The sequence below is a fragment of the Streptopelia decaocto genome (genome assembly GCF_964273445.1).
Source record: "Streptopelia decaocto genome assembly, chromosome: 17".
NCBI lineage: Eukaryota > Metazoa > Chordata > Aves > Columbiformes > Columbidae > Streptopelia > Streptopelia decaocto.
Genome location: NC_138672.1, coordinates 7,275,581 through 7,303,509, shown reverse-complemented (window position 1 = coordinate 7,303,509; position 27,929 = coordinate 7,275,581). Strand labels below are relative to the sequence as shown.

At 42.1% G+C, this 27,929-nt stretch overlaps 1 protein-coding gene across 18 annotated transcripts in view; it reads left to right on the top strand.

The window, feature by feature from the left end:
* Window positions 1-27,929, top strand: part of FNBP1 (formin binding protein 1) — an 82,389-nt gene that overhangs the window by 31,472 nt on the left and 22,988 nt on the right. For all 18 annotated transcript variants that reach the window (XM_082067742.1, XM_082067738.1, XM_082067736.1 and 15 more), the window contains exons 3-9: window positions 412-468; window positions 2,565-2,712; window positions 10,911-10,973; window positions 11,820-11,924; window positions 24,076-24,204; window positions 25,396-25,542; window positions 26,435-26,632. In XM_082067742.1, coding sequence (XP_081923868.1) covers window positions 412-468; window positions 2,565-2,712; window positions 10,911-10,973; window positions 11,820-11,924; window positions 24,076-24,204; window positions 25,396-25,542; window positions 26,435-26,632 — 847 coding nt within the window. The remainder of the gene's footprint in view (window positions 1-411; window positions 469-2,564; window positions 2,713-10,910; window positions 10,974-11,819; window positions 11,925-24,075; window positions 24,205-25,395; window positions 25,543-26,434; window positions 26,633-27,929) is intronic.

Sequence of the window (27,929 nt, the reverse complement as noted above, 5' to 3'; positions counted from 1 at the left end):
AAGTACATACAAAATAATAAAATGTTTAATCCAGATGCTTTCTTACTGCTTTCAGAATATTTTTTCTGTGAAAGCATACTGTCTGGGGTTTTTTTTGCCCAAGCTCTGTAACATTTTTACACCTTTTAAGACTCACAAGAAGACAGTAGCTGTGTGTGTCAGAATTAATTGGGCAGCATGACACTGCAGAGAGATGTGCATTCGGAGAGTGTGAAAGTGCCTTATTAGTGTAGTCTTCTGTGCATGTTTTCTTGTGGATTTTCCTGTTCTCTTTAAGAAGGTGTGTATCACAGAATCACAGAATGTTAGGGATTGGAAGGGACCTCAAAAGCCCCACAGAATGTGTGTGTGTGCATATGTTATCCAGTTCATTTTAAACTTAATTTTATATATGTGTGTTTTTAATTTTAGGAATCTTTCGAAGAAATACCAGCCCAAAAAGAACTCCAAAGAGGAGGAAGAATACAGGTAAGTTCATGATCCACTACTGGGTGAGCGTGAGTTGATGGAGGAAGGGGAGAAGGTTGGGTTACCAACTAGGATTGGCTTGTAAACTAGAGATTTTAAAGTCAAGTGAAAGAGTTATAGGTATCATAGGAGAAACATGCTGATGTGGTAGATACTAAGGAGTGGATTTTCAGTTAGTATTTGGACTGTAACTGCTCAATTCCATTTATATGTTATGGTTTCTGGATGCCTGTTTTGGATTGCTTGTTGATGTACCTTAAAAACCTTAGGCCAGATTGTATGATCCTGGTTCTCTGAAGCAAATGACTCAACTCTTGATTACTTCAGCAAGAACAGAAACAGTTCTTAATTCTAGCATGAAACTCACACAGTCTGTGTAAGTAATAACTTACTCAAATGTAACAACACAGATTAGTAATTTACTAAAGGGCTACTGTTACAACACCACAGAGAAATCAGTGGATGTGGATATGGGTGGTGATGGACCACATGTCCTTAAGAACACTCCTGCCCTTGATGAGATTAGATACTCATTAAAGAGAACATTTTAGAGGAGGAGCTTCCCAGCAGATGGGCTGTAAGCCAGAGCAAGAACCTTCTCCTTGGGGTGCTCGGACTCTGAAGTCTCTCAGCGTCAGTGCTGTGTGAAGCATCAGCTCTGAATGGAGGCGTCGCAGCCTGACCTTGGAGGCCGCTCTGCCTCTGGAGCGCCTGGCAGCGCATTCAAACCCTTGACCTTGAAATGTGAACCGTTTCAAGTGAGTTTAGATACGGAGCCAACCGCACAATTACGTTAATTTATTTTGAGTCAGACCCCCAAGCTGCTGTATGTGACTCGTATTAAGAGAGGCTCATATTAACAGCCTTTTAATTTTATTTTCAATTTCTTTTTAGTTATCATTGTTTGGGAAGCATGCATTTATGCCATTGCTTCCTGAGATATTGATATTTACACAAGGAATCTTATGATACCAGCACATCAGCTGTTCTGGTCTGTAGCCAGGATTAGGAATAAATCTGCCTTTGGGTAGCTATACCACAGACAGGGATTTTGAGTTTACTGCAGCCTTTTTTTGACGCATCTTTCATTGCTGGAAAAGTATATTGGAGTTAAATAATTCATATGATGTGACACGGAAGAACTTGTGGATCCTTTGCCCTTTTAAATATATGTTCACCTCAGTGTAGTTTTCTCATGTCTCCGAGTAACGTCTGAGGATTTGTCATGCGACCTTTGGGTGCCTCAGACGCTGCTTTGAGACAGCCTATGTAAAAATGATCTGTTTGCAGGCTTATTGTCCGTCTGTAGTCCTGCGGCTTTGATCCCCTGTCTTTTGCATCCATTTCATTTTGCTACCATTTCACATTAAGACTTTCTAGTATGTGCAAGTGTGGTGCTTCCAAGCTGCTGTTTCCCCGCTGACCAGCACGGCCAGCTGGGGTATTGAAATGTGGCTCTGTTGGCTCGGTGCGGAATATACCAGTGACATAATCTGCTGTTTTGAAATTGTGTGCACAGATGTTTGTTTCTTCCGTTTAATAATACATGGAATGTTGTATCGGAGATAATTTTATATGAAAAATAAACCTTGCAGTGGAAAGTACTAAAAAACATGGGTTGACAATGAGCACCTGGTTAGCAAACTCAGCACCTTTTTGAAAACTTTGTAAACTGTAGCTGACTTAAATGCAATGTACACTATGAAAAGTTGTACTTTTGCACTGTGCTATCCAAAAAGTTGGATGCTGAGGCAGGATTTTGCCCCTGACTGTGCGCTGAACTGTAGCACTTGAAAGAGTGTAACTCAAAATGTTTGGTGAATTGAGATTAGAATAGTGAAGTCACAGAGCTGTGCTGATAAAATCCCTGTGACGTTTTAAGAGCCAATGTCAAACTGTCTAAATCAAGATGAACTTACCAGACAAGTGTCAGTGTGTGGGATAGGTTTCCTTCTGAGAAATTCCTTCAAGTGGATCTGTGTTAATCCATATGCAGCCTTGTGTAGCAATACTAAATGATGATGCAACCTCCCTTTGCAGTGTGTCTGTCTGAAAAGAAAGGGGCTAAAAGCAAAATGTGTTTTTGTTCTCTGCAGGTACACGTCAACTAAAGCCTTCCTAGCCACTTTAAATGAAATGAATGACTATGCCGGACAGCATGAGGTCATTTCAGAGAACATGACCTCTCTTATCACTGGAGAGTTAACACGCTATGTGCAGGAGCTGAAACAAGAGAGGAAATCGGTAATTGATCATTTTCTATTTTTCACAATTCATTGCTATTTAAAATGGGTAATTAATGATAGGGGAGTTCAGTGTTAAACAAAACCTGCTTGTAGTTAATAAACATGAGCTTTACTAATGAACTAAGCATGAAAAAAGTGGGTTATGTGCCCTGGCCAAGTCACCGAAGCATTTGAATCAAATGTTATCAAATCAGACAGCAATGCCTTCAGGAGAATCCCTGCTAAATAAAGTCAGAGACCCATCTGTGCTCGGGGCTCTGGCCAAAAGCTTGTTTAGGGAGGAGTCCAGCAGCAAAGTGTAAAGCCTGAAATAAACAGAGAAACCTCATTGCTAAGGCTGATTGAAAGAATTATTAGGATCTTGGTTCAGGCTCTTCTTGGTGACAACCAATGATAGGACAAGGGATGATGGGTTCAAACTGGAACACAAGAGGTTCCACTTAAATTTGAGAAGAAACTTCTTCCCGGTGAGGGTGGCAGAGCCTGGCGCTCATATAAGTACTGAGTGAATGACAGGAAAATTATTGTAATACTGGTTGAGTGATAACAGCACAGGAACAGCAAACCGCCACAATTGACTGTTTACCTGCTGTTGCTGCTAATTCATAGCCTTTAACAGTTGTCAGTCATGATTGTTTTGTTCTTATAACATGAATATAAACTATATGAATTATGAATCCTGTAGATTACTCATTTATGAGCTAATGGTGTTGAAAAGGAAACTCCTTTGGCCTTCAGGCATTCTTCAGACATAGCGTCTCTCCCTTCATACAAACGCATCCATCGGGCTGGCATCTGCAGGAGGGGAAGGTGCTGGTTGTGTAAATATCACACAGGGTTGTTGCTTTGGCAAAACCTTTCATGATACGAATTAATGAACCGTTTGGCGCTTACAGAAATTTTGCTGGCAGAATTCTCATGCTTACTGCTTGATATGGCATCAGCTGTTACGCTACAAGAGCACAGAATCATAGAAAGATGTAGGTTGGAAAAGGTTCTTAAGATCAGCGAGTCCAACCATGAACTTAACACTGTCACATACATCATGTTGCTACAAGCTGTAAGAAAAGATGATCACTTCTTGGGGGAGGAAGTGGGAGACACATATTCTCATCCACAGAATCTTGTATCATTTGGATTAAGTCATTCAGGTGTAAAATCATACAAATTTCCAGTGATTTCAGTGTGATTGAGTTAAGCACCTTTGCTCTTTTTGCTGTCATTTCCCACCTGGAAGATGGGAATGATGCAGAGAGGTGTCATAAGGATAAATGTGTGCAAGAGGAACTTGGGTACAGCAACAAATGTTCAGGAAAATACACCAGGCAAGAGCTTCTGTTTCCAAAGGAAACCCCATTGATATACAATAGGAGTTGTGTATTTAGAGTCACGGGGGATGAGGGTGGTGATCTTCAAACACGTGGGGGCTGATGCATGCCTGCATCACTCTGTTTTCATGCTCATTTAGCTCTATTGATCAAAATGGAATTACACCAGCAGCTGATCAGGGTCATGCAATAATCATGTTTCTTTTTCCTTGACAAGTACAAGCCCATAGCTTGTAAGCAGCACAGAACCTGATAGTATATAAAGCTTTACATTGGTTTTATGCTGGATAAAATGAATTTAGCATGCAATTTTTATGTATGTTGGATTTGTTTGACTACGGTGACAGCTAATTTGATGACATGCTTTTCCATACAAGATAGTTACCAATGGTGAAAATAAGCAAAGAAGCAGCTAATGAGAAACAGGATGGACAGCCTGGAGGTTGGACAAGTGGGATGATTTGCAAATTCACGATAGTTTTGTTCAAAGGACAGATACCTCCTCTATCCTCTGGGTTGATTTGGAGCTCAGGAGATTTCTAGGTCACCGTTATGTTTTTACAGATCTTGTGCTTTGTTGTGTGATGGTTTCAGATCCTCAGAAAGTAGTAAGAAAAATCAAGCAAAGACTTTTTTTGTGCAACTTGAGTATTGTTATCAACAAAGGTTAATCAGTGCACTAAACTTTATTTTGTTATGCATACTTCTTCCATCAAATAGGCCTTGATGCTATCACTGTACCAGATGAGCTGTTTTGCCCTCACAGTCGCTGCAGTTGGGTGTAAAGGAGAAAACTCCTTGTGCTGTTTCAGTTCTTCCCGCTGTCCAGCGAAGTGAAACTCTTTATACTGTAGTTCCTCACTTGGACTTCTTCTTGCGTTCTCGTGCTCTTAGTGTGTCCATGCTCTCATGTGAGTAGTTCTCATGCTAAGCCAGGATCTTGCTGGTTGCTTGAAAGCTGAACTGTCAGTTGTGTGTTACATGTGAAGGTCATGTCCCATCCGCCTTCCTTTTGAGGTTATTGAGGCCAGACGCATGTGACTGAATTCCCCTCCGCTGTGCGAAGACCTTCGTCACCAAGCTGCACAAATGCATTGGGGATCACTGCTCAGAGTGGTTTGTGCCACCCCAATTTCAACAAGTCACTCAGCACACTTTGTTGTATTAAAAAAAATCATCTAGACACAGGGGGATTTTTTGCTGCCGCCTTTTTGGGTGACACCTGAGAGGACTTTTGAGCTAACTCGTAGCCAATGCATCCCAAGCACTGAGAATTTCCTTTTTTTCTTAAAGCTTCCCAGCAGATAGCCTGGTTTAGGTATTCTCTCTTCTGGCTGAGGAAAACCCTCAATACTGTAGTTTGTCTGGATGGAAACTCAATAATTAATTCTGGGGTGATGTTGATGTGTGGTCACAAACTAGGTCTGACTCATGGCCTCTGGCAGCAGCTGCTCTCTGTAGCCGTTGCTTATGTCAGATTTACTAAAAATGTCTTTGGGAGTCATGAACTATCCCTCTCGTTCCTGCGGCTGCTCTCACCTCTCCCTCCCGCTCCCCGTGGGGTGGCTGGTTCTGCTCAATCAGGCCTGAAAGACAAGTACCAACCGAGAGCTTTGCTGCAGACTGACCTGGGCAGCACTGGGGTTCTGTGGTTGGGAAAGAATTTACCTGGTGTCAATACATTCCATTTTGTGTCGGGACAGAAGAGGAATGGGGAGTGAATGCATCCCTGTGGGTACCATGAGGGCAGCAATGGTCTGGTTCTTTATGATGGAGTGTGTGTGCTCTCCCCGTGTGTATTTGTACGAGGTGGACATGTCAGAGAACCTTCTGTTTCTTGCAGACCCTCATGTGTCGATGAAAAGTAAATAATTGGAATAATTCTGCCATGTTCATTCATTCTCAATAGTGCCCTGTTCTGCAAATAGTCCTGTGGTTTTCCACAGGGTTTCTCACAGTGTAATGCACCATGCGAGCGTCAGACAGGACCACACAACCTTAGTGGTGTGTAACTGGGGTGCCTTTGGAAGGCACCACTTCAGGAGCAGACAATTCCAGCTGGATTAGCAGCAGCTTTGATCAGATATTTACATGGCCTGTTTCGGGTTTGACCCGGTTGATGGGTACATGTCAAGAATCATGTTCACGTGGAAGGTTGCAGAGCAGAACAGGGTTAGACCACGATATTAAGAGGTAGCATTGATGACCGTGTGGGAAGATAGTCATCTGTTTCATGTCAACATTCACAGGACTGTCTTATTATTACAAAGGAGAGTGATAAGACCTCAAGAGCACGTTGCTATTCTTGGAAACAAAGATTTCTTCTGAGGAGACTGTTTCCTGTCTTTGCGGCCAGGAAAAAAAAATAACAAGGCTTTTTGCAAATGGAGCTGGGAAAATTGAGGAAAAAATAGTGTTTTCTGTCTCTAGTTTACTTTTAATCATTGGCCATTATTTTAGGAATTGCTTATAACAGAAATGGAGGTAGTTTGAATTGATGGAGGAAGCACTAGGTTGCTAGGACTCTGTTCATATGGAATATCAGCACGATCTGAGTGCCAGTTAGAGAAGTCAGAGGTAACTTTTTTCAATGTGTTATATTACAAAGTGGCCTAATCTGGTATCTCTCTTAAATTCTTAAAAAATAGGATGTTGTCAAGTGAACCATATGCTCTGCATATAAATGAACTAAGACTTTCTAATACAAACAGACTGTAGATGTGCAAATCTTAAGTTTAACCACACAATCAATTGCTGTTTACTTCCTTAAGAGAAATAGGACTCTCTTGTTACAGCCTTTCTTAAATAAAACATTTCCCGTGGTCGGTTTGACGCAGCACAAGCTGTGTTGGTGGGCTCTGTGTTTCAGGCAACTCTTTCACTTTGAACTGCCCAGGAATTCCTCAGCAAAATTATTGTTTGCTGCTTCATAAGATGCTTTCAACTACATCTTGCTTTACTATTCCTCTCAGAAGGTCAGAAAGAAGATAAGAAGCATATTCTAACAAGCTTGTGCTGCCCGCTCTGGGAGCGGGTGCCTGTGTAAAGCCTCTTGCATACCGAGAAAGTTTTGCAAAAATATCCTGCTGCTACTTATTGTGATGGTGCTGGCAGGACCAGGCTGTATCGTAGGTGGCTCGCTCGCTGTTCCCACTGTTTTCATCAACATGGGTGAAATCCGAGCCTGACAAAAGTCAATGAGAGTTTTGTGTGTGATGGCGCAGCAGCCAGGATTTCTCCCCAGCTGTTACAGGCACGTGGCAATGGGAGCACATGGCTTGCTATGAGGTGATTTAAAAAGGAAAAACCCCATGCATATGGTATGCCCATATTAAAATCTCCTGCTCTTCCTAAATTCTTCTTCCTGTACTATAGCTGAGTGTTCTTGAGCTGGGAGTTCTTAGAATAAAATGACAGTTGACCTAATGCACAGTCTTCATGTAAATAACTTAATACTGTGCTGAAAATCTCTCAAGTCTTAAGAACTCTTGTGAGATCACCTAAACCTATTTGGTTTTTAGTTGGTTTTATCCTGTGAGCACAGAATGGATGGAGACATCCAGTCAAACCGTGGCCAGTTGTGGGTTGTTCAGGAGCATCCTGTGACATCCCACCCGTATTGTGCTTTAATACATGGGGGAAAAGGGCAGTTTTGGTCATGTAGCTGCTATAATTTGAAGAATGCTGCTATATTCTTAGTTATTTAGTAGGTCTGAAGCTTGGATAAAATATTTTTCAGGGATATCTTAAAGTTGGCCTGGTGGTTGCTAGCCTGAGATACTGAAGTGTAGATGAAACGGTGATTTAAGGAGTTTGACCAATGGACACTGATACAAATCAAACTCTTATGGTGTTTTTAATGTGTGTTTTGAGTGCTGTGGGTTTGTCCAAAAAGCCTGGAGGAAATCACAGCATGTGAACAACCAGCGCTGCTGCTGCACATGTCTCACCAGCACACTAAAGGGTGATGCATTAATTTGGTGTCTTGCTCATAATTTGAGCTTTTTAAATAGAAAACATGATTAAGGCGCATTAGTTTGGAGGGAAAAAATAAATTAATATTTTATATTGTATCAACTACTCTAAATTTACCACTGTGCTGCAGAAATGTGTGACTAATTAAGAATTGTAGTTTTCCGTGTGATGAGCTAAATCATTTGTCATGCTGAATCATCAGGTGTCAAATAACCAATTATCACGTTTGATTAGAAAAATTAATCTTTAAATTAGAACTTGTATCTTGAAACCTTATCAAGGAAGAGTTTGATCTTAAAGTAGCTTTTGCTAAATTGGGGGGGAGAGCTAAAAGGCATTTGCTATTTCAACTGTTTTAAAGTAAAGGAAATGAGTTGGCGGAAATTGAAGATGGTGCAGGGCTTGAGGAAGCTGGAGGTTTCCTGTATGACTTCGAGCAGATCACTTAACCAAACGGTCTCAGTTTCCTTGCACATAAATGGGGGTAGTGAAGAACCAGGGTAGCTGGAAGGTACCACTTAGGTGCTTTATATGAAAAAGAGTTTTTGGAAGACAGAAATTGTCCTTTGAGGGCAAAAGATTTGTGAAAGCAGAAGTGCTCTCAATATGTGCTACAGCTGTTACCATATGTAGCTTTATCTCTCATAACAAGGAGATATATGGGATAATACAACAAGAATTGGGGATTATAAATATTTAGAAAGTGGTTGAACTAAAAAAAAGAGCAATATTGCAGTGAAATCTCCAAAATGTGATGCACCTGTATTTATCAAACTGTTATTCAACATCAGTTCCTCTGTTGACTATTTCATAATCCTCAGCAATGCCCATCTGACGTTTCAGTGAACAATTTGTATAAAAGAGCTTCTCAAAAAAAAGGCAAAATATAGCAAAAGCTGAGCAGGATGCAGCCATAGTGCTCAGGCTTGCTGCTTCTCTCCTGTGTTCTTCCAGCAGCTTGTGGAGTTCATTTTACAGAGAAGGCAAATTTGGAAATAACAGGGTTGGCTTGTGCAAAACTAAAATTACATTATTGATTAATGACAAAGTGGTTTAAAAATACGAGCTCAGGGCAGTCCTGTGATTTGATATGCTTTTGATTCTGAGTTCACCCTTCATCCCCCATATTCAATTGTATTCTGTTAAATTAACCTGGCATGTTGTTTCCTGAGGTTTCTGGGTCATTGACAGCATTAGGTTTCATGCAGCCCAGCTGTTCCCAAATCAAATCCCTTCCTGCACTGCAGCGAATTCAGAGACGCGGCATTGGGAAGCACAAAGGCTGGCGGAGGCTCCAGTGCAGCACCAGGGCAGCCGAGGCGTTTCACTTGCAGCTTCACGGCTAAAAAACTTTACATATTCCATGCTTATTAGCAAAAACGTTGTAAAATGCAGTGTTAAATTACAGTTGTTCCTTGGGACTGTTGTCCTGAACTCTCATTACAAAAGCCAGCCTGAAATGTGGAGTGTTCCGAAGCCCTTGGCAAGGGAGATGCGCAATCTGCCACACGCAGCGTTGAAAAGAAATGGGGATTGTGATTATTTTTAAGGCAATACAAGTCCCTTGGCCATGGCATGACAGAGAATTGCAATTTTGGGGCTTTTCACTGGTGTGTCTGGTGGAGCCAGAAGGACAGCCAGGAAATGGCATTAGCAGGTTTACTCAGAAACCTGCTCCTGACGGAGGAAAATACCAGTTGCTTTAGTGGAAGATGCAGAAAACCAAGTAGCTGCCAATTATAAAGTGCTTGCAGGCACATTTTTCTATCTTGAGCTCTTTGTGGCAGGCTACTGTTTGAAGCTGGAGCCCTTCTACTGCTGATCTCATGTTGCTAAAGATATATTGAATATCCGATTATGCGCAGGCCTGAGAATGCACAAATTCTAGTGAGTTGCAGTGGGATTATCTGATATTTTTTGATGCTGTGAAGCCATATATGTATTTGAATAAAACATCCTAACTGCCAATAAATAATACAACAGAAAGGCATTTTGCTTCCTATTTGTACTTGGCTGTATTATTTATTTTACAGGGTGGTTTGTGAGGGGAAGAACCCCTTCTTGCGGTCGCTTGGGGGCTGCGTTAACGTTCGTGTTTGTAGCCGGGTCATTGACTTGTGTGATAATGTTGAATGAATTGCTTGTCCTGAGGAAAAGCGACTCATGGAGAAGGTAGAGAGGGTAATACCTAAAGCATATTAGATTTTCGGATGAAGAGCATCGTGTGAGGGCTATGAATGGTTATTTAAACCAACTGCAACTGAGTCTTGCTCCAAAAGGCATGTCAGAAGTTCCTTGTCGTTTAGATTGTAGCTGGCATTGCATGTTTAAAATGTGTGTAACACCTTCGTGTGTGCACATACACACACCCAGTGTGTGGGAGAAGAAGGTTTCTGCAGGGACCCAAAAAATTGAATGAGCAGCCGGTGACTGGCAAGAAGAGGGTTTGATGTCGAGTTGGAATGAAAATCAGGCCAAACATCAGTTATTAGAATGTGCCAATCAAGGGCATCTTGGTGAATTCCATGTAGAGAGAAATTTTGATTTAGAGCTCGTGTTCTGTCAGTAACCAAAGAAATGCTCTTCAGATAAAAGTGCTTCAGATTTCCTGGTATGGGAAACCAGTCATTATGAGATACAGTGAACAATACAAGGTGAAATTGCTAAAGGGATTAATTAGCTTCAGTCCAACTAACCACTATAATTGATGCAAATATACATCTGCAGCCTGCTGCGACATTAGATAGTCATCATGTGCCTGCTCAAATTACCAGTGTTGCAGAACGCAGCTGTCAGAATCATTTCTGGGGTTTTTTTTGCAACTCCTTGAGCATAATTGACTGTTCGTTCTTTTGTTGCTCATAATGTTTTCTTTTTATCTTTTTCTAAACAGCACTTCCATGATGGCAGAAAGGCACAACAACATATTGAAACCTGCTGGAAACAACTTGAAGCAGTAAGTGAAATCTTCCTCAGATGTGACACTTAAGTCATTTTTATACCATTTTCAGAGAGATGGTTCCAAACGTTGTATTTGGAAAAAGAAGGGTGTCTAGATAAAAGCTCTAGAAATGGGATTTTTAAAACTGTGTCTTAAGTATACTAGTAGACCTGAAAAGGTCTGTTTTAATAGTACATGTGGCTTTCAGTGGGATCTGTGTCTGTCATGAGTAGCATTTCATTTGATATGACTTGAAGAGTGTGCTAAGCATTGCTGGAAGTGCAGAGTCCCTAAGGGTCCTCTGCAGATATTCCATGGTAAGCTGAATAGCTTCATACCGCTTGAATAAGTGGAACGGGACCATCTCTGTTTCTCAAAAGTAATTATATTGGAATTATCATTCATGTGAGGAATGAAAAGTGAGGCTGCAGGCAGAAGAGAAGATAAAGGGGACATCAGTAACCAGAAGTCCTACTTGCAAACGTATAAATCTTAGTAAGTCCCTTGTTGTGCATTATAAAAAGGAGTTAAGTGTTGGAAAGGAGTGGTTTGGTCTACAAGAGCAGATGACATGCCAACAGGGAAAAAAATACTGAAACACTAGTGATGTTGGTGTAATCAAACAACCTGAAAACACAAGAAAAAATCTGTTTCTGATAACTTGGATTTTTTTAAAGTTCAGAATCCCAGAATGTCAGGGGTTGGAAGGGCCCTGGAAAGCTCATCCAGTGCAATCCCCCCATGGAGCAGGAACACCCAGATGAGGTTACACAGGAAGGTGTCCAGGCAGGTTTTGAATGTCTGCAGAGGAGGAGACTCTGTTTCTTTCCCATAACAAAGGCTTCTGTTTCTCCTTTTCAGAGTAAAAGGCGGTTTGAACGTGATTGCAAAGAAGCTGACCGAGCACAGCAGTATTTTGAGAAAATGGATGCTGATATCAATGTAACAAAGGCAGATGTTGAAAAGGTAAGGCAGAGGGTGGGGAGATGGTTGGTAAAGATGGATGTGATGGGTTTAGTTCCTCAATCCTGCTGGCAGGATAAACCCTCTGAGGCTTAATGCTTCACTTAAGTCAGTCTGTAGTTTAATTAAAAATAGGGAGATCTCTGCAGAGACATATATTCGCATAAAAATTCTAAATGGATGCAGTCAGTTTTCTTCAGTAAGGTGATATCTGATTTTAAAATAGATGACATGACTCTAAATGAGTTGATGCAGTATCTGTTTGAAAGAACACCCCAGATTGTGTGACGATGGAGCTTGTGAGGTCTCCCTGAGGGGTGCTTGCAGTTACCATGCGTTGTTGGTTGCTCTGTGATTCAGGTAGAACTAAAATTCCAGCCTTCTGAGCAACATTTCAAAGATGTCCTGATGGAATTGGTTGCAACAAAGTATTACCAGGATTGTTGTTCATGGTCCTGCCTTTACAACAGGACAGCTCTTCATGTTATGCAGAATCCTGAAATCCACGCTTGTCACAGATGGCCCATAACTTTTATGTTTATTTCTCAGTTGCTGTCTGCTTGCAGAGTCATTTGTGGCTTTTACATATTGTTTCCCATTCAGTGAAGCTTTTGATCTTATGCTTAATTTTAAACATGAATTTCTGTTTCAGCATATCTGTCTTGAGATACTTTATCTCTTTAGTTTGTGTCAAAATTGGATGTGCAGAAGGATACTTAAAGTTTAAATGTCCAAGTCCAATGATGTACCTGTAACTTAAGGAAGTGATGGAGAGGGAGAGAGCATGTTCACATTGCTTGGGTTTGATGTTACACATCTGCTCAGAAAATATAGTAATGTAGGTCAGAAACAGCATATTACAATGTGTAAGGGCAGTTTTGTCTTCCCTGAGTTTGATTTGTAAAGGTAGAAAATAGCCACAAGACTTGAAAGGGTTTTTCTTTAAAAAGAAAGAAAAAAAAGCGCAACAAAAAAAGACAAGAAAGAAGAAGAAAGCTGAAGCTTAAAATATACAAGACGTTTTGTTGCAGGGTCAGGAAGGGAAACTGAATTATAGGTAAGGAATCTTTTTTAGTTCAAGGTAGGCCTTGTAAAATGTAGCTTTTGTTCCTCAAGAGGTCTGCTGCGTTCTGTTCTCAGTTGATTCAGTCCTGGGAAGCCATCAAATACAAATTGTTCTTTCTATCTGTGGGACCTTAAGGTGCTTCTAGTACACTAAGCATCACAGAGGTTGTCTAGCAGATGGCATCAGGGATGCTATTAGAAATAGCGACAGTAAATGTAAAAGAAGCTCAGAAAATTTCCCCGAAGTGCTATTTCACAGCAAAGGAAAAAATAACCTCTGTGCTCTTGTCATTCACTTGGCTCTTAGTTGTAAATTCACCATGCAGATTTGATCCTTTGTTGCCCTCTGGATTTGTCAGGGCACTTCACAGATGAATGCGTGTATAGGATTGTCAGAGATGTAACACCACATGTGGGTCTTTCTGACAGAGGAGGATCATCTCTGCTTTATCTCTATAAAGTGATTTTAGAATACATTTTTTTATAGATAAAATTAGGACTTGCCCTAGATTTATTTCAAAACTAAGGCTGTGTCAAAGGGATACACGACTTACTATTTGAAATGCGGGGCTGAAACTCCCTGCTTGTACATCCCTTTTTAAGGCATTTTCTGGTCAGAATGACAGGCTGCATGTTGGCAGTTTGTCAATCTGAGAGGCATTAGGTAAATTCTGGGAAGCAATCCCTGCCCTGGTGCTCTTTCCCTGTGAAGTGAAGCAGAGGGGCTTCCCTTGAAAATTTCTCTAGCTTTATACTGTATGTATTTGTAAATTATTTATCGCAAAGTGAGGCTCAATGGTATCTTCAAAGAGGAAAATAAAATCTGTTGCTGTTGTGTGTGTTGGCCAATCTGAGGAGAAGGCATTAGTCGACTTCCAGTCAGTCAGTGGGGTAGATGGCGAAGAAAAAGGTTATCAAAACGAGTGGAATGTGAAATAATATTACTGAACAGAGAGAACAGTGTTTTCCAAGTGCTTGTGCTAAACTGGGTTCATCCATGTCAGGCTGTGAATAATGCCCTTTCTTTGCTTCCCCCTGCCCCTGTGACTGGGACCGCTCTTGCATAATTCCCAAGTGAAAATGGGATATTGTTGAACCAAGCGCTGCTGTCGGGAGCAGCTCCAGGGAGATGCAGGAACCGCTCCACTTCAAATGAAGCAGCGTAATGGCTTTTACCTCCTTCTGATACAGCAGTTCTGATTTCTCTTGCCTCTTATGGTTTTGCTGCTGCACTTCTACTCCCAAAAGCTCCCAGAAATGTGGCCAGACATGCAGAGAACTTGGCTGCATTCAGAGCCAGTGCTGGTCACTTTGGCGGAACAAGGTGCTCTTCAAGCAAAGGGATCAGTCACCCTCATTTTTTTTCAGCTTGAGATTGACACCTTGGCTACTTTAGCTTGTACCTGCAGATAGGAGCAGACACTAAAGCTATTACTTGCGTTGTGCATTTTAAAGTAATGGAATTCTGCAGTGATCACAATGACACGTGCAATCAAGAATATACAGCTGCAGTTCCCTAATGCACCTATTGCTAAGCTGTATGCAGCTCTGAAATGCTCGAATCTCGCAATCTTCTAGTCATTGTAGCTTTTGACAAGTGCAGGAGGAAATTCTGTGGCAGAGCTGCCACTTAACATGGCATGACCTGAGGGATAGCTCTTGGTATTATTACAGTTTGCTAGGATTAAGTCAACAGAATTGTGGCAGGGAAGCAAATTAAGAATTATTTTCCTCCTCGTTTCTCCAGGACTGTTTCACCAAGGGCCTCAGGGCAGGGCTGGATGTGCGGGTGTCTTGTGCATGGTCCAGCCTCCTCTGCAGGACCAGCTCCAGGTTGATGTGCAGAAGGCACGTGCCTTCAGTGCCACTTGTGTGGCCACTGTGGGCTCGATCACCTTTGCAGCCGCCAGTGTGGTAGTTGATCTCGTGGAGAGCGCTGTGTTTGGCTTTGTGTCCTCCTGGCTGCAGGAACACGGAGCAAAAGGCTGAGTTCAATCCCTGCAGTGGTCTCAGGCTCTATTTGGGAATGGAAGGAGAGCAGATTAGGGCCCCTGAGCTCCCTTCCTGTGTTTGCACTGAGCTGCTAAATTACCAGCAGCCGACACGTGCAGAGAGATGTTCATGCGGCAACACAAAGTGCAGTTTGCACGAAGGTTTTGTCAGTTTGGTTTAGCAGAGTCAGGGTAGGAACTTTATGTTGTAGAAAGCTGTACTGGGAAAAATATCCTTATTAACCAAATAAATGGTGTAACACACTGATGCTAATACCGGGAAGCCGTGTGGCTGTTACTGTAAGCCTTAGTTTCATTTGGATTGCAGGGAGATGTGTACTTTAAAGCAGTTCTCTTTCAAAAACCGCAGTGGAGCTGCTTCAATTTTTTGCCCATTTGGGGAAATGGTCTCTGTCCCAGCGCAGAGCCGCTGTACATATAAGGAAGCGCTCTATTGTTTGCTCCTTCTCCTTAGAGCTGCAATCACTAAAAAGCTGACATCTTTATGGGATAACGTGGTACCCAGTGGTGCCTTTGTAGACTTCTTGCTGAGACCAACCACAGGAAGGGGTGAGAGCTTTGCTGCTTGGTTTGCACAGCAGCTGCGGGGGAGGACGGTGCTTTGAGGCCCGCGGTGTCAGGCAGGATCTGTCCCTTTGAGCAGCGCAGTTGTAGGTTGGTGACCTAGGTAGTAATTTTGCCAGAAAACAAATTCAGCCTCGAGCAGTAAAAAAACGAGCTGTGGCTTCTCCAGAACTGCTGCCCTGGAGTTGGGGCTCATCACCTGCTTCAGATTTTTGTTTCTTCTGGTTTTTGTTCCTGTTACGTTAGGAGGGTTCCACATTAGGTGGTTTTGAGATTAATGTATATGTATTGTGCATTTAGAAAGTAAAATAGAAAAATAGACATAAAGTACAAATTTGACCTTAACGCTCTTAAGTCAAGAAACTTCTCACACTGGTAAAAACATGGGGTGGCTATTGAGTATTGCTGTGGGGTTTCAGCTGTCCCTTTAGTAAGTCTTCAAACCTCACCCAGAAAGGACAAGTTTATATTAAGATTTTATTTGCATCCTATGATATTCAGACATCTCTTCTGCAACAATGGGGTTTTCCTATTGAATTTGCTTTCTTATGTGCTTACAGCTGATTGAGCTTGTTGCAAGTCGGCTGTCAGTTTGAAATCAAGGTTACTCCAAAATGATCCAAACTTATATCCAAAATTATGATTAAAGAATTATTGTCCCATTCCTTGCTCTCTTCACTGCCCAATCCTATGTCATACCTAAAAACAAAAGAAATGAAAAAGTTGATGGTTCTATTCCTGTGCTGATTCTGAGATATGTACAAGTTTGTTATTTACTGGATGCTGGTTGGTTGGGGTTTTTGTGTTTGTTTTTTTTTTTTGAAGTGGAGAATCTAAGGAAATAGATGTAATCTCAAGTTTGTTGGAATCTGTAGGAGCTTTTCCCAGTGCTCCGCAACCTTCAGATCACGTTATGTCTGCTGTATCCAAGACTTTGGGAGTCCCAGAATAGCTTATGATTTGCATAAAGGCATAAAACCTCATAATACATTATCACCATGACATTAATGTTCTATGCTGTAAATATAACTACTGAGAGATACTGACACTTCATGTTTGAAGCTTCATTTTCTATTTTATGCCACATTCCCTGGGTGCTCACCATTGATTTCAGCGCAATGTAAAGAGTCTGTATGTCACCCTATAGAAGACACATCCACTTACATTGCCTTGGGTGCTCGTGAACTGAATTGCTGGCAAAGTCTTACTGAACGTGGATGTAGAAATACTGCTGCTTTGGAGGATTCTTGGACTACACTGATCTTCCTGCCTGTGCAAACACCGTTACGCTGTCAAGCAGTAAACTGCTTTTCCAGCCCGTAGGCTGCCGCGCTGCGGGATGCAAATCTCTTCATTAAGAATTTACGCATCCTTACAATGAAGGGTGCACTAAGCTATTTTTACTTGAGCCCTGGAGAAATCCCTGATCTGTGTTGCAGCATTACCCTGCATACACTGTTTACAGCACGTGTTGTCGAACAGCGGGCAAATCCCAACGGGGCTGGATGTGCATCTCCCAAACCCACCAACAGACCAGGGAGCAACGTCTCCAGCTCGGTGCTCAGTCATTGCAGCGTTCGCCACTGAGGTTCAGTCAGTTGAGACGGTCAGCAGTGAACTCTGCAGCATAACCTGAGATTGTGGGTTCCTGCCTTTTGCAGGCCGTAACTACTTAACAGACCTGATTTTTTTAGGAGATGCTGAGTGATCTGCCCTGTGACAGTGGGGCTGTGGTGTCCCCTCCCTCTCTTGCTCACCTCGAGGCATGTATGGGCATCATGAACATCTCAGCGTTTTAGAAAAGGTAGTGCCGTGCAAAAGTAGGGTCAGAAGGTGGACAAGCTCTACAGTGTTTGTTGTTAATATGACAGTGATACTTATTGCGGTAAATAGTTCCAGAGGCTTTGCTCTTCCTGTACTCTGCTGGAATTTGTAACAGCAACAGAATCTCAGTGAAATACACACGTAAGGTGTGTATGGCTTAGTCCTGAACATATGATGCAAGAGGGCCTCCTGGCCTGTGCATTTCTAATTTAGAGTTACATATCACACAAATTTTTCCCGTGTTCTCTGCATCGAGGTGAGTTTTAAGTACTTTGATTAGGCAGCTGCTTTTCTTTTGCTCCACAAATGGATCTGGCTCAACCCTTCTGTGTGTTTGCTTGTGACGTGGGTCAAATTTCCCATCAATGCAAGTGTAGTCTTTTCTTGGTAATGCGTTTGAGGCCATTAGCTTTGCACTAACGTTATTTCTCTAGGTGATGCAGATCCCAATCCCCTTCCTGAACTGCGTCCTTCCTCGTGGTCCGTGTACGGTGCGAATGCCGGGAGTCCCCCAGGACAGGCATTTGCATTTCTGGCAGAGGCCGCCTTGTTTACAGCCTGCTGTCTGTGACACTGTATAGAGCAGCTGTTTCCCTTTTGGTATCGTGACTAATTAAGCAGGTTTGATTTCTAGTCAATAAAAGAGTTAATGACTGCAGCAGGAGTGGCTGGAGAACTAATAAATATCCGTATGTGTCCCCTGCATACGCTGTATTTGGTGTTCAGAGATCAGGGAAGAGAAGCAGCAGTCAGTTTTAGTTTAAGATAAGGAAATCCATCTGAATTTATATTTCCTCTTAGCAGTGCTGCTCTGCAGGAAATCTCCACACAGCAATCTGAGCGGGTTTTGTTACAGTACAGCTCTGTTGGGAGGCTGCTGGAGGAATGGACAAGTCAGGGACAGAAAGGGTGCGAAGGGGAGGCTTAAGAACTACTTCAGAATTAAGGATCAACTGCAGTTTGAATCAGAAGCATTCTTAGCTAATGCAAAGTGCTTGGTTTATCCTGTATAGTTGGAAAGCTTGTTTATAGTCATCCCTATTCTGTCAAAATATTACAACAGGTGTTTTCACTTGTTGAAGAGCTAAGGGAAAACTAAGCAGAGAACCCAGAATTTAGCTTTTTGTTTGTAAACTGTTCAGTTTAAGTGAATGTATTGTACCCATAAAGCCGGGCTTTAAGGCTAGAAAATTCATACTGGTAACTTTCTTCAACCCCGACTGTCCATTCTGCATTGGCTGTGTTTCTAAGTTCTCTCTTGGACAGAGATGGCTACAGCCGTGCCCAGTATTCAAAGTATGAGCTAAGCAATCTATTCTACAGTCCCGAAATAATTTCCATTATTTATATTCAGTACTTATACACTGCAGAATTTAATTGCTTATGTTAGTATAACTAAACAGAGCTTCAGAAATCAAACTTCAAAACCTTTATCTGCTTGCCAGTTCGGAGAGATGAAACTGGTTATTGTACAGTAGTAAACAATGGAGCTTGATTTGGAGGCTATGTAAATCAAAGCCTGAAATCCTGGCCCTGTTTTTCAAGCCCATGGCAGAGCTCCCGCTGTTATTAATGATTCTGCAGATGCTGCCAGCGTTGCTGCTCCCGAGAGGTGCCCATTGGTGCCCACTCGGAACAGCGAGCGGCTCCGTGATGTTGTCTGTGCAGGGATTGCAGCTGAAAATCTGTGAGCAATTGAGAACATTCCTGAAATTGGTGAAGTGTTTGAGTCTGCCTTTATCATTAAGTTATTTTGAAGGGATTTTGGGGTAGCTGAGCGGGGGACAAGAGTGATTTTTTCTCTCTGTGTGTGTTTGCATTTTAGTCTGATGTTGGATTTACCAAAGATGGATCTGTTTTGGCAGGCAGCAGCCTGGCAGTGATGCATCTCACAGGCTGTCTGGGTTAAAAAAAAGAGGGGGAGGAATGGGAGAAAAGAAAGAAGAAAGAAAACTACAGCAAAGTTTTGACTGGAAACTCTGCCATTCTGGACAAGAGCGACTGCTGAGAAGTTGAACTGTTCCACTCAGTGTGGATCAGCTGAATAACAGCCAAAGCTTTTTTTCCTGCCCTTTTCAGTTATTCATATCACTCCCACCATAACAGCCTCGAGGAGCTGCATTTTCTGTCTGTGTAAACCCAGAAGACAGTGTGTCTATTGACCCTCTTGCTGTTTCTGGAATGTGTCTTAGAAAATTGTTCTCAGCAAAATATCCTTCATTCTTCTCCGTATTGGAGACCGAAATGGCAGAAAGTGTACTTGTTCTTCAAAATTTCTCCTACGCTTCATTACCAGTTGACTTTCATATCAAACTGGACTTTGGCAGGAGAAGATTTTTGCAGGTAGCACTATACAAGGATTAATATTTTTAATTCTTGAAGAGGCAGTATATATTGCTTAGCAGCTCGCTGTTCTCTCACACCTTCAGGATTGCTTTCTTGTAATTTCTTATTGTAAAGGGGAAAGCAATACTTCCCTAGGTACTTCGGTCATGAAGGATTTGGGAGCATCAGTGTCCCAGCCCAGTATCCATCACAGGACCTGCCATCCTGGATTCCATGTGGACTCATTTAAACATCTGGAACTAACTTTTGCTGCTGTTGGAACATCTGGCTTTTGCAGCTGGGTGGTTAGGTAGAGAATCTGCTGGAAATGTGGGTAAAATAATCTTGAGAGAATGTTTTATTCCTGCTACCTTGTAGAAGATGTAGAAGCCATAGTGTGTGTTGCCAGTTCACATGGCTGTTGAGTTTAGTGTTGTAAGTGCTGTTGAGGCCTGAGTTTTTAAAAGTGCTGAAGACAGCCACAGGTCTACACATCTTTCAACATCAATACTTGGAAAGTTATTCCTGCCCTGCAGTTGGCTGCTGCCCTGTGTTCTCCCTTATCAACAAGCAAGGCTGTCGAAAGGAAGGAAAGAAGTTGGCTTTTGATTCTGTTTAATGCCAATTCCGTGTTGGTTTTGTGAGAGAAGAGGTCATGCATAACAAACCTGACCTGCTGCTAATGCGCTTTTATCTAGTTCAGTACATCAGAGCTGTGCTTCTTTTACCTGGTGTTTTCTTTCAGCGTTACTTATAGAAAGCACCCCTGGTGTGGTTGTGCTCAAATCCGATGGCTGTGGCGGTGGAAAGCTGGAGTGTCCCTGTGTGCTGCTTTCCAGGTTAACGGTGCTGCTGGTGCTGGGCTCTTTGGTTTTGGGAGAGCTGCTCTTGCCGACACGAGCGTTGGTGTATGTGGCATTATGGCTTTGTCGCTGCCGTGAGTTCAGAGAACTGCCTTAACAAAACCAGACTTTGCAGAGGAGGATGTATATTATATACACACACATGTACATATACACTGTGCATGTTTCTTTGGGGACAAACATGTTACAAAGGTGTGTTTGGGGTGGAGGGAGTGTACAAAATCCGTGCCTCTCTTGCACATGTGCAGAAACACCCATTGAAGCAAACAGCTTTTCTTCTTCTCCCCTCAATTGTACAGAGCACTTTCTGCTTTTTCACGATGCTGAAAGGTGACCTTATTCTTTCTCCCGTTCAAGGGGCAGGGCTTTTTGTTGTGGCATTTTGAGTACCCAGTCTTGACATCTCTTACGATCGAGTCATCTGGCAGCCTGTGGAAGATCTGGATTGTGGTTTCACCTGTGGTGCTGGCAACACGAGCTCCTGCTTGCTCACCCTGCCCGGCTAAAGGAGACGGGTTGGTGACTGAAACCTGCACCACAGTGTTAACCTCTTCTATCTGAATTCGTGGTCTGGTTTTCCAGAGACCAATTATTCCAAAGCCTTTCCTCCTGAAAATACTGTTCAGAGTAAATATTTTAACGTTAACTCTTAAGAAGCCCAGAGAAACCTTCTCTGAAGCTGTTTCCATGCACAAGTGAGCAGTAAAGAAGGCAAAAATGTATTTTCTGTAAAGCTCAACTATAAATTACTCCTGAAATAGCTCCTGTGACTCTGTGCAGCTCCAGGCCACAGCATCCATTACTCTGAATGGGAAACTTAATGTCATCAACCTTTTTTTTATCCTTCTGTGCTTTAGCAGAGTGCAGGAACCCAGCTATGAAATAGAATTCTGTTAATACTGGAAGTGATGATGTTAGAGTAAGTGACATACTCAAATGAAATATTAAAAAAATGCTAGACTTCTAAAAAATATGTTTATTTTAAGATCCAAATACCTCATTGGAAAAATATTTAAACTGGTTGAAGCTTGCCAAGTGCATTAAATGGCCAGGAGAAGCAAAACATCACTGGGGCTCTCATACAAGAAATCTTGGGTTTGGAATGTACCCAATTTTACTTACTTGTCTTCTGCCTCTTATTTAGGGCCAGTTAAGCTAGTTTTGGAAACAGAGCATCTGTTCCTGTGTACGTTGAGGTCAGAGTTGCTTTGCTCATATCCAGCCAGTCAGCCTGGTCATGAAGATGAACCCTGATGGCTTCGTGTTTGCTGGGTCTGCCTGGAAATGTGTAATAGTGGACTTCTTGTTTTTCTGCTTCGACAATAGAGTCAAGGGACAAATTCCTGAGTTGCACTATTAAAAAAGAGACAGCTGTACGAGTGGGGCTGGGGCTGCTGCAGGAGTCGCTCAGACAATGGGTTGCTCTTAGGTAGGTGAAGAGAATGAGCCTCACAAATGGATATTGATCTGCAGCAGCTGGGACTGGGGAAGGGTTGGGGGACAAGCGAACGGTGCCCGTACAGCTGTCTGCCGTTCCATGCCTTTGTTTTGCTGCTAAATTTGTATTTGTAGTACAAGGTTATATTGTTTTCCGCTCATATTTAATGTGGTTGTATATTAGGGTGTGGATGATGACGTTAATAAGCTATATAGCACTTGGGCAGAAAAATTATTGATATGGCTCCTTGGAATTTCACTGCAGCAGGTAAATGTTCAGAAATTATATGTGGATCCTTTACAGGAGTTAGTGGACAGTTAAAACTCCTGGGGAACAAGCCAAGTTGAAATTGTCTTTTTATTGGATTTATTTACTTGGTTGTAGCAACAGGCTTTTCCGTTTGATGCTACTGTTTCATCTCCTATTATGCAGTTAGTGCCCAGCATTTTCTCATTGTACTTAAATTATTTTAGTAGGAAAAATGTGAAGGAGGTGTTGGAAATTCATACAGCTGACTGTGCTTGCAAAAGAAATAGCTGAATTGAGATGAAATAAATTATTAGGTGAGATGTGTGAGGTGGACAACTGGGAGGGAGCCTTATGTCTTTGCAAATTGAGATTTGAAACCTTCTGGCACAATTTGTTACCTTCCAGTTATGATTACTAAAATATTCCATTATTTGGTATTTCATGGATTTATTGTCAGGAAACTATTGTCTGCTTGGAACAGGGCAAAGAATAACCCTATTCTGAACTACTTTTTATGGCAGCCCGCTTAGAATGTGCTAGAATTTTGTGTTGTCTTCCCCAAAATATTTTAATATATATATATTTAAGCAATCTTTCTTTCTTGATGGTGTTATTCTGGAATCAAGGGTGTGATTGGAACACAATATTTTCTGGACACTCGCAGCACTGTTCAAGGGTAAGTCAGCAGTAGCGGGTCAGGAGGCTCCGAGTGCCTGAGAAACAAGTGTGAACTCAGGGTAGTTTAGCTTTACAAAGCCAAGTCCTGGGCTTAATCCAATCCATGGCAAAGTTCCCGCTGGAGCAGGTGTTTGGTCAAGAGCTGTGGGGTTTTGTGGGAGCAGCAGTGTCAATGCAAACTGGGAGAGAGGGGAACTGGAACCAGTGGGGCAGGACAGGGAGCGAAGGCAAACGGGTGCAGGGAGCTGGGTAGGAGGGGAGAGGTGGAAGAGCTGCTGTGTGAAGGCCAAGAGTGAGGAAGGAAAATGCAACTAAAACAAACAGATGGGCTGGTACGCAGTAGGGGGATAATTTTGGGCAGCAAAACAGATAACAGAAGGCCTTGGGAGGCAGAATTGTAAGGGGTGGAATCTGAAAATACAGAAGGGTCACTCGGGGACAGATTGTTCTAGGGAAAGAAGTGAGGTTAGTTGCCCTGTGCTGTGCTGGATAGCAAAGCAAATGATCTGTGTGGGTAAAAATAGGAAGAGGATCGTGTCTCGGCTGCTACTCAGGGTTCCCTTTCCTTGTGCACTTCATACCAGTGCTATTCGGGGATGTGTAGATAAAGGACTCTGCAGACAGCACAGCAGGAGCACGAGTTTTGTCATGATTATGTTGGCTAAAGCATGTGGAATGAGACAAAACTGTATTGTGTTGTTTTGATGCTTCCCTTTCCTGAAAAAAATACTGCTAAGAAAAGTTGGTGCCACCCAACAAGGCATCTGGTGGAGCAAGAAGGGTGTCCACAAGCACACAGAGAACGCGCAGCCTGCGAGCTGGGCTGGCAGAGGGGCAGACTTGGTTCAGTGTTTTACACGCAGTACGAGCAGAGGCTGTTCACGGAATGCAAACTGGTTCATGGAAAATAGCATGTTGTAACACAAGAAAAGAACAGCAGTGCGCATGTTGCGGGCTCATGCTCGATGTAGACGGACTGTTTGACAAAATATGAGTAAACCAAAAACTGAAGCCTTCAGTGACCCATATCCTCATATTCCTGTCCTGTCTACTGGTGAGGATAGTAACATAAGGAGTAACAATGCAATTTCTGTCAATGTAGTATAAATCATAAATTTCTTTTGGCATTTTTGTAGGCGAGACAGCAAGCCCAGCTGCGACATCAAATGGCAGAAGACAGCAAAGCAGAATATTCTTCCACTCTACAGAAGTTCAACAGCGAGCAGCATGATCATTACTACACACACATACCAAACATCTTCCAGGTGAGGGTCACTGATCCAGAGCAGCTCAGAATCTTGTGATGAGAACAGAGGAGCCTGTTGCACATCACCTCCATTCTATGACCCTGTCTTTTATTTTTGGTGATTTCATCACTGTTAGCAAATTTTAGATGCCGTCTGCAACCCAAGACATGGAGAGCTGGGCAGAGAAATTGTCCCTTTCTCTTAGACTAGATATCAAGTGATCAATACTATATAAGGAAGGTGACATTGAATTGTCATGAAAATTATGATAGTCTTTGAAATTCTCAGTTTTGCTCTGTTAACCTCTCATGTCCTTGCAGCTGGGGAATGAGAGCGTTATTTGCATTGCTGGGGCAGGAGTTGGCTGGGCATCGTTGCATCTGTAAAGCCTCACAGCCCTTTGTAACCTGTCTTCAAATCAGACTTGAAGATGTTTAAATTTAAACCACAATAATTCTGCACTAGTGAATGTCAAAGGGTTTAAGCAAGCTCACTGATTCTAGCTTAGGGTGCCTAAAGAAAGACCGTAGAGGAGGAACAAAAAAGTCATCAGATTTATAGTGACTGAAGATCTGAGTTTGTGCTTGACTGAGCAAAGAGAGATTAATGGAGTAGAACAGAAGTTCTAGATGACTGTTCCATTGTAATGGGTCATAAGCATCGGAAGTGGAAAATACAGCCACTTTAAGAGAGAAAATGTCACATGCTTATCATCTCATGAGAAATAACTGATATTTGTGTAGCAAATATGCATTTTCTTATCCATAGCTGGAACTTCTTGGCTAAAGGGACACCTCCTCTTTTGCTTCATGGTATTTCAAACCAATGTCTTGAGACAAATTATCCCTGGCATCAGATATAAATTTTTTGCAGTGTATTTGTATTTAACACTAGATCGATCTGGTAAGTGCTCTGATTTGTAGGTGAGCACACTTAAAGTGCTGCAGATGTATCCTTTTCACTACCAGTGAACTCTAGCGCTTTCTCTTAGATGTCGAAATAAATTATTTACTAAAGAGTTTGTGTTGCTTGTGGTTTGGTTGATGCAATGGGGATTTTTTTTAAGTTGACAACGCTCCACAAGATTCTGGCAGTCTAACGTGAAACAGGCCATTCTGTTCGTGCCCTTTTTGGATCGTGTTATAATCTGTTGGTTGAAACTGTGAAGTTCATCTTGATATTTGATGGGAATGAAATTGAATGTTTCAGAAAATACAAGAGATGGAGGAAAGAAGAATCGTGAGGATAGGTGAATCCATGAAAACTTTCGCAGAGGTCGACCGCCAAGTGATCCCCATCATTGGAAAGTGTCTGGATGAGATAACAAAGGCCGCAGAATCAGTTGATCACAAGAGTGTAAGTGTTGCGTTGTTTGGATTGTTGATTGTTGTCTTTAGTACTGATCACTTGTATATGGAGACTTAAATCCTGAGTCCAGGCTGCAGCACAAGAGCTTTATAGTCATAGGACTAGAACAAAGAATAGCTTCTTGTCCCAAGCTACTTTGTCTGAGGCAGGATGTGCTGAGATTATTTCCCAAATCTACTTAATACGCAGAAATGCCTCTACTGCCACATTTTTTCTTTTAGGAATATTCTCTCCTTTTAGTAGGATAGTTACTTTTTAAAATACTGCAATTGAAACGTAGCCTTCTACATAGAATAAGGAAGATGCTGGGCGTAATTCCAGATACCTAATAATCACCAATTCTTATTCAAGCAGGTCCTATGCCTATAGTCAGAAAACAGAATGTTAACAGAAATGGCTTAATTCCGCTTTTATAAAACTGGAAAGATGACCATGAGCCAGCACTGGGCCCTTGTGGCCAGCAAGGCCAATGGCATCCTGGGGTGTATTAGAAGGGGGTGGTCAGTAGGTCAAGAGAGGTTCTCCTGCCCCTCTACTCTGCCCTGGTGAGACCACATCTGGAATATTGTGTCCAGTTGTGGCCCCTCAGTTCCAGCAGGACAGGGAACTGCTGGAGAGAGTCCAGCGCAGGGCAACAAAGATGCTGAAGGGAGTGGAGCATCTCCCGGGTGAGGAAAGGCTGAAGATGAAGACAAGTGCCCTGATCTTGGAGCAGAAGGTGGAGTCGTGTGTTGATTCTGGGCTCTGGAAGGGTGTTTGTTCCCAGCCTGGACCCGCACAGGGGAACTTTCTTGTCCTCGTCCTGTTGTTCTGTGCCACCGATTTGATGACAGCCCTCACCTGAGATGTTTACACTTGTACTGGATCTGTCCGATTTCAGGATTCACAGATGGTCATAGAAGCCTTTAAATCGGGGTTTGAGCCTCCGGGAGATATTGACTTTGAGGATTTCACGCAGCCGATGAAGCGGACGATCTCGGAATCCAGCCTGTCCAACTCCAGAGGGGATGGGAAGTCAGAGCCGAAGTTTGGTAGCAAATCCAAGGGCAAGTTATGGCCATTCATCAAGAAAAATAAGGTACTGACTTGCAAACTTGAATTTGGTGTTAGTATTTGTGTAGTAAATAACCTCTGTCTTGTCTAGTAATCCTGGCAATTACTATTTTTTAAAGAGGATTTTAGACTCAGAAAGTTAATAACTGATCTCTTAATATGGTGTTTTGTTGTAGTCTTCGGTTGCTTAAGTTTCTTTATATCTTTAGATTTTTTTCTTGTATAATTTTTTTAATTACGTTGCAGTTTTTATATTAATTTAATGTTAGTTGTCATGTCTCTGCCATGGTCCATTTCTGTTCCTAACTCAGAGAAGGAGTTGTGTAGTGCTTACCTAGTGCCATGTGTGCTAACTAACGTTACTTTTGGGAAGCTATAACGTGGCATTACTGTTTTGACATTTCTAAAACTGTCCTTGGCTTTCCATTTGCATTATCTTTTCAGTCTGTGCACTGGGTTCAGCAGTCGGGTGGCTGGGAACAAGGAATTGCTGCGATTCGTTCTTAAGCACAACTAACGGGGCATAACTAACTGAGCAGTTGACTTTTTAAAAGACCATATTAACTTATGTATCCATTAAACCTTTTTTCATTTCACTGTCATATTTTATACCATAATGCATGGCAGCGTTTATCTGGGGTTACCAGAATGTGTCAGGGCGACTGGACTGAATCTGTTTTCAGTAACACTGATGGAAGCCCAGGGCAGCTTCGTTGTTTGGATCTCTGACCCCTACTTCTAATTACAGAGTTTTAAAATGTACTTATTCAAAATGGGTCATTCCTGTTGTGTGAGTACAGGGGAGAACACGCTGTCTGGTGCTTCCATCAGTGTAGCCAGAAACAAAACCTAACTCCTGAGCAAATTGACAGAATAACTTGTAGAAGTGAAGGGGGCACATTGCTGAGGTACATTTGAAAGCAGGAGGGAACGTGGTTTGTTGTTTTCCAGATAATAGAAACACTGCTGGGCACTAAGGTACCTTCCTTATCTGATCCATTTAAATTCAGGTATTTGAAAGCTCTATCCATGTGCATTATTCTGAGCTGTCCAGAGAGAGAACAGGGCAGTTTATGGGGATAGCACTGCATGGAAGAGTCTGCATGAGCCTCCTGTCAAAATACTTCCGTTACTCTTCTGTTGCATCACTTACTAAAACTTCCATTTATCACATTCTTCATTTAACACAACTCTTAAAAACTGCTTTCCCCCTCATTTGAACCATGGCCTATAATATTTAATTATTTAATTGATTTTTTTTTTTTTAAATCTGGATTTCAAATATTGGTTTTGATGCTTATTTTCGTTTTGTGTTTTATCTT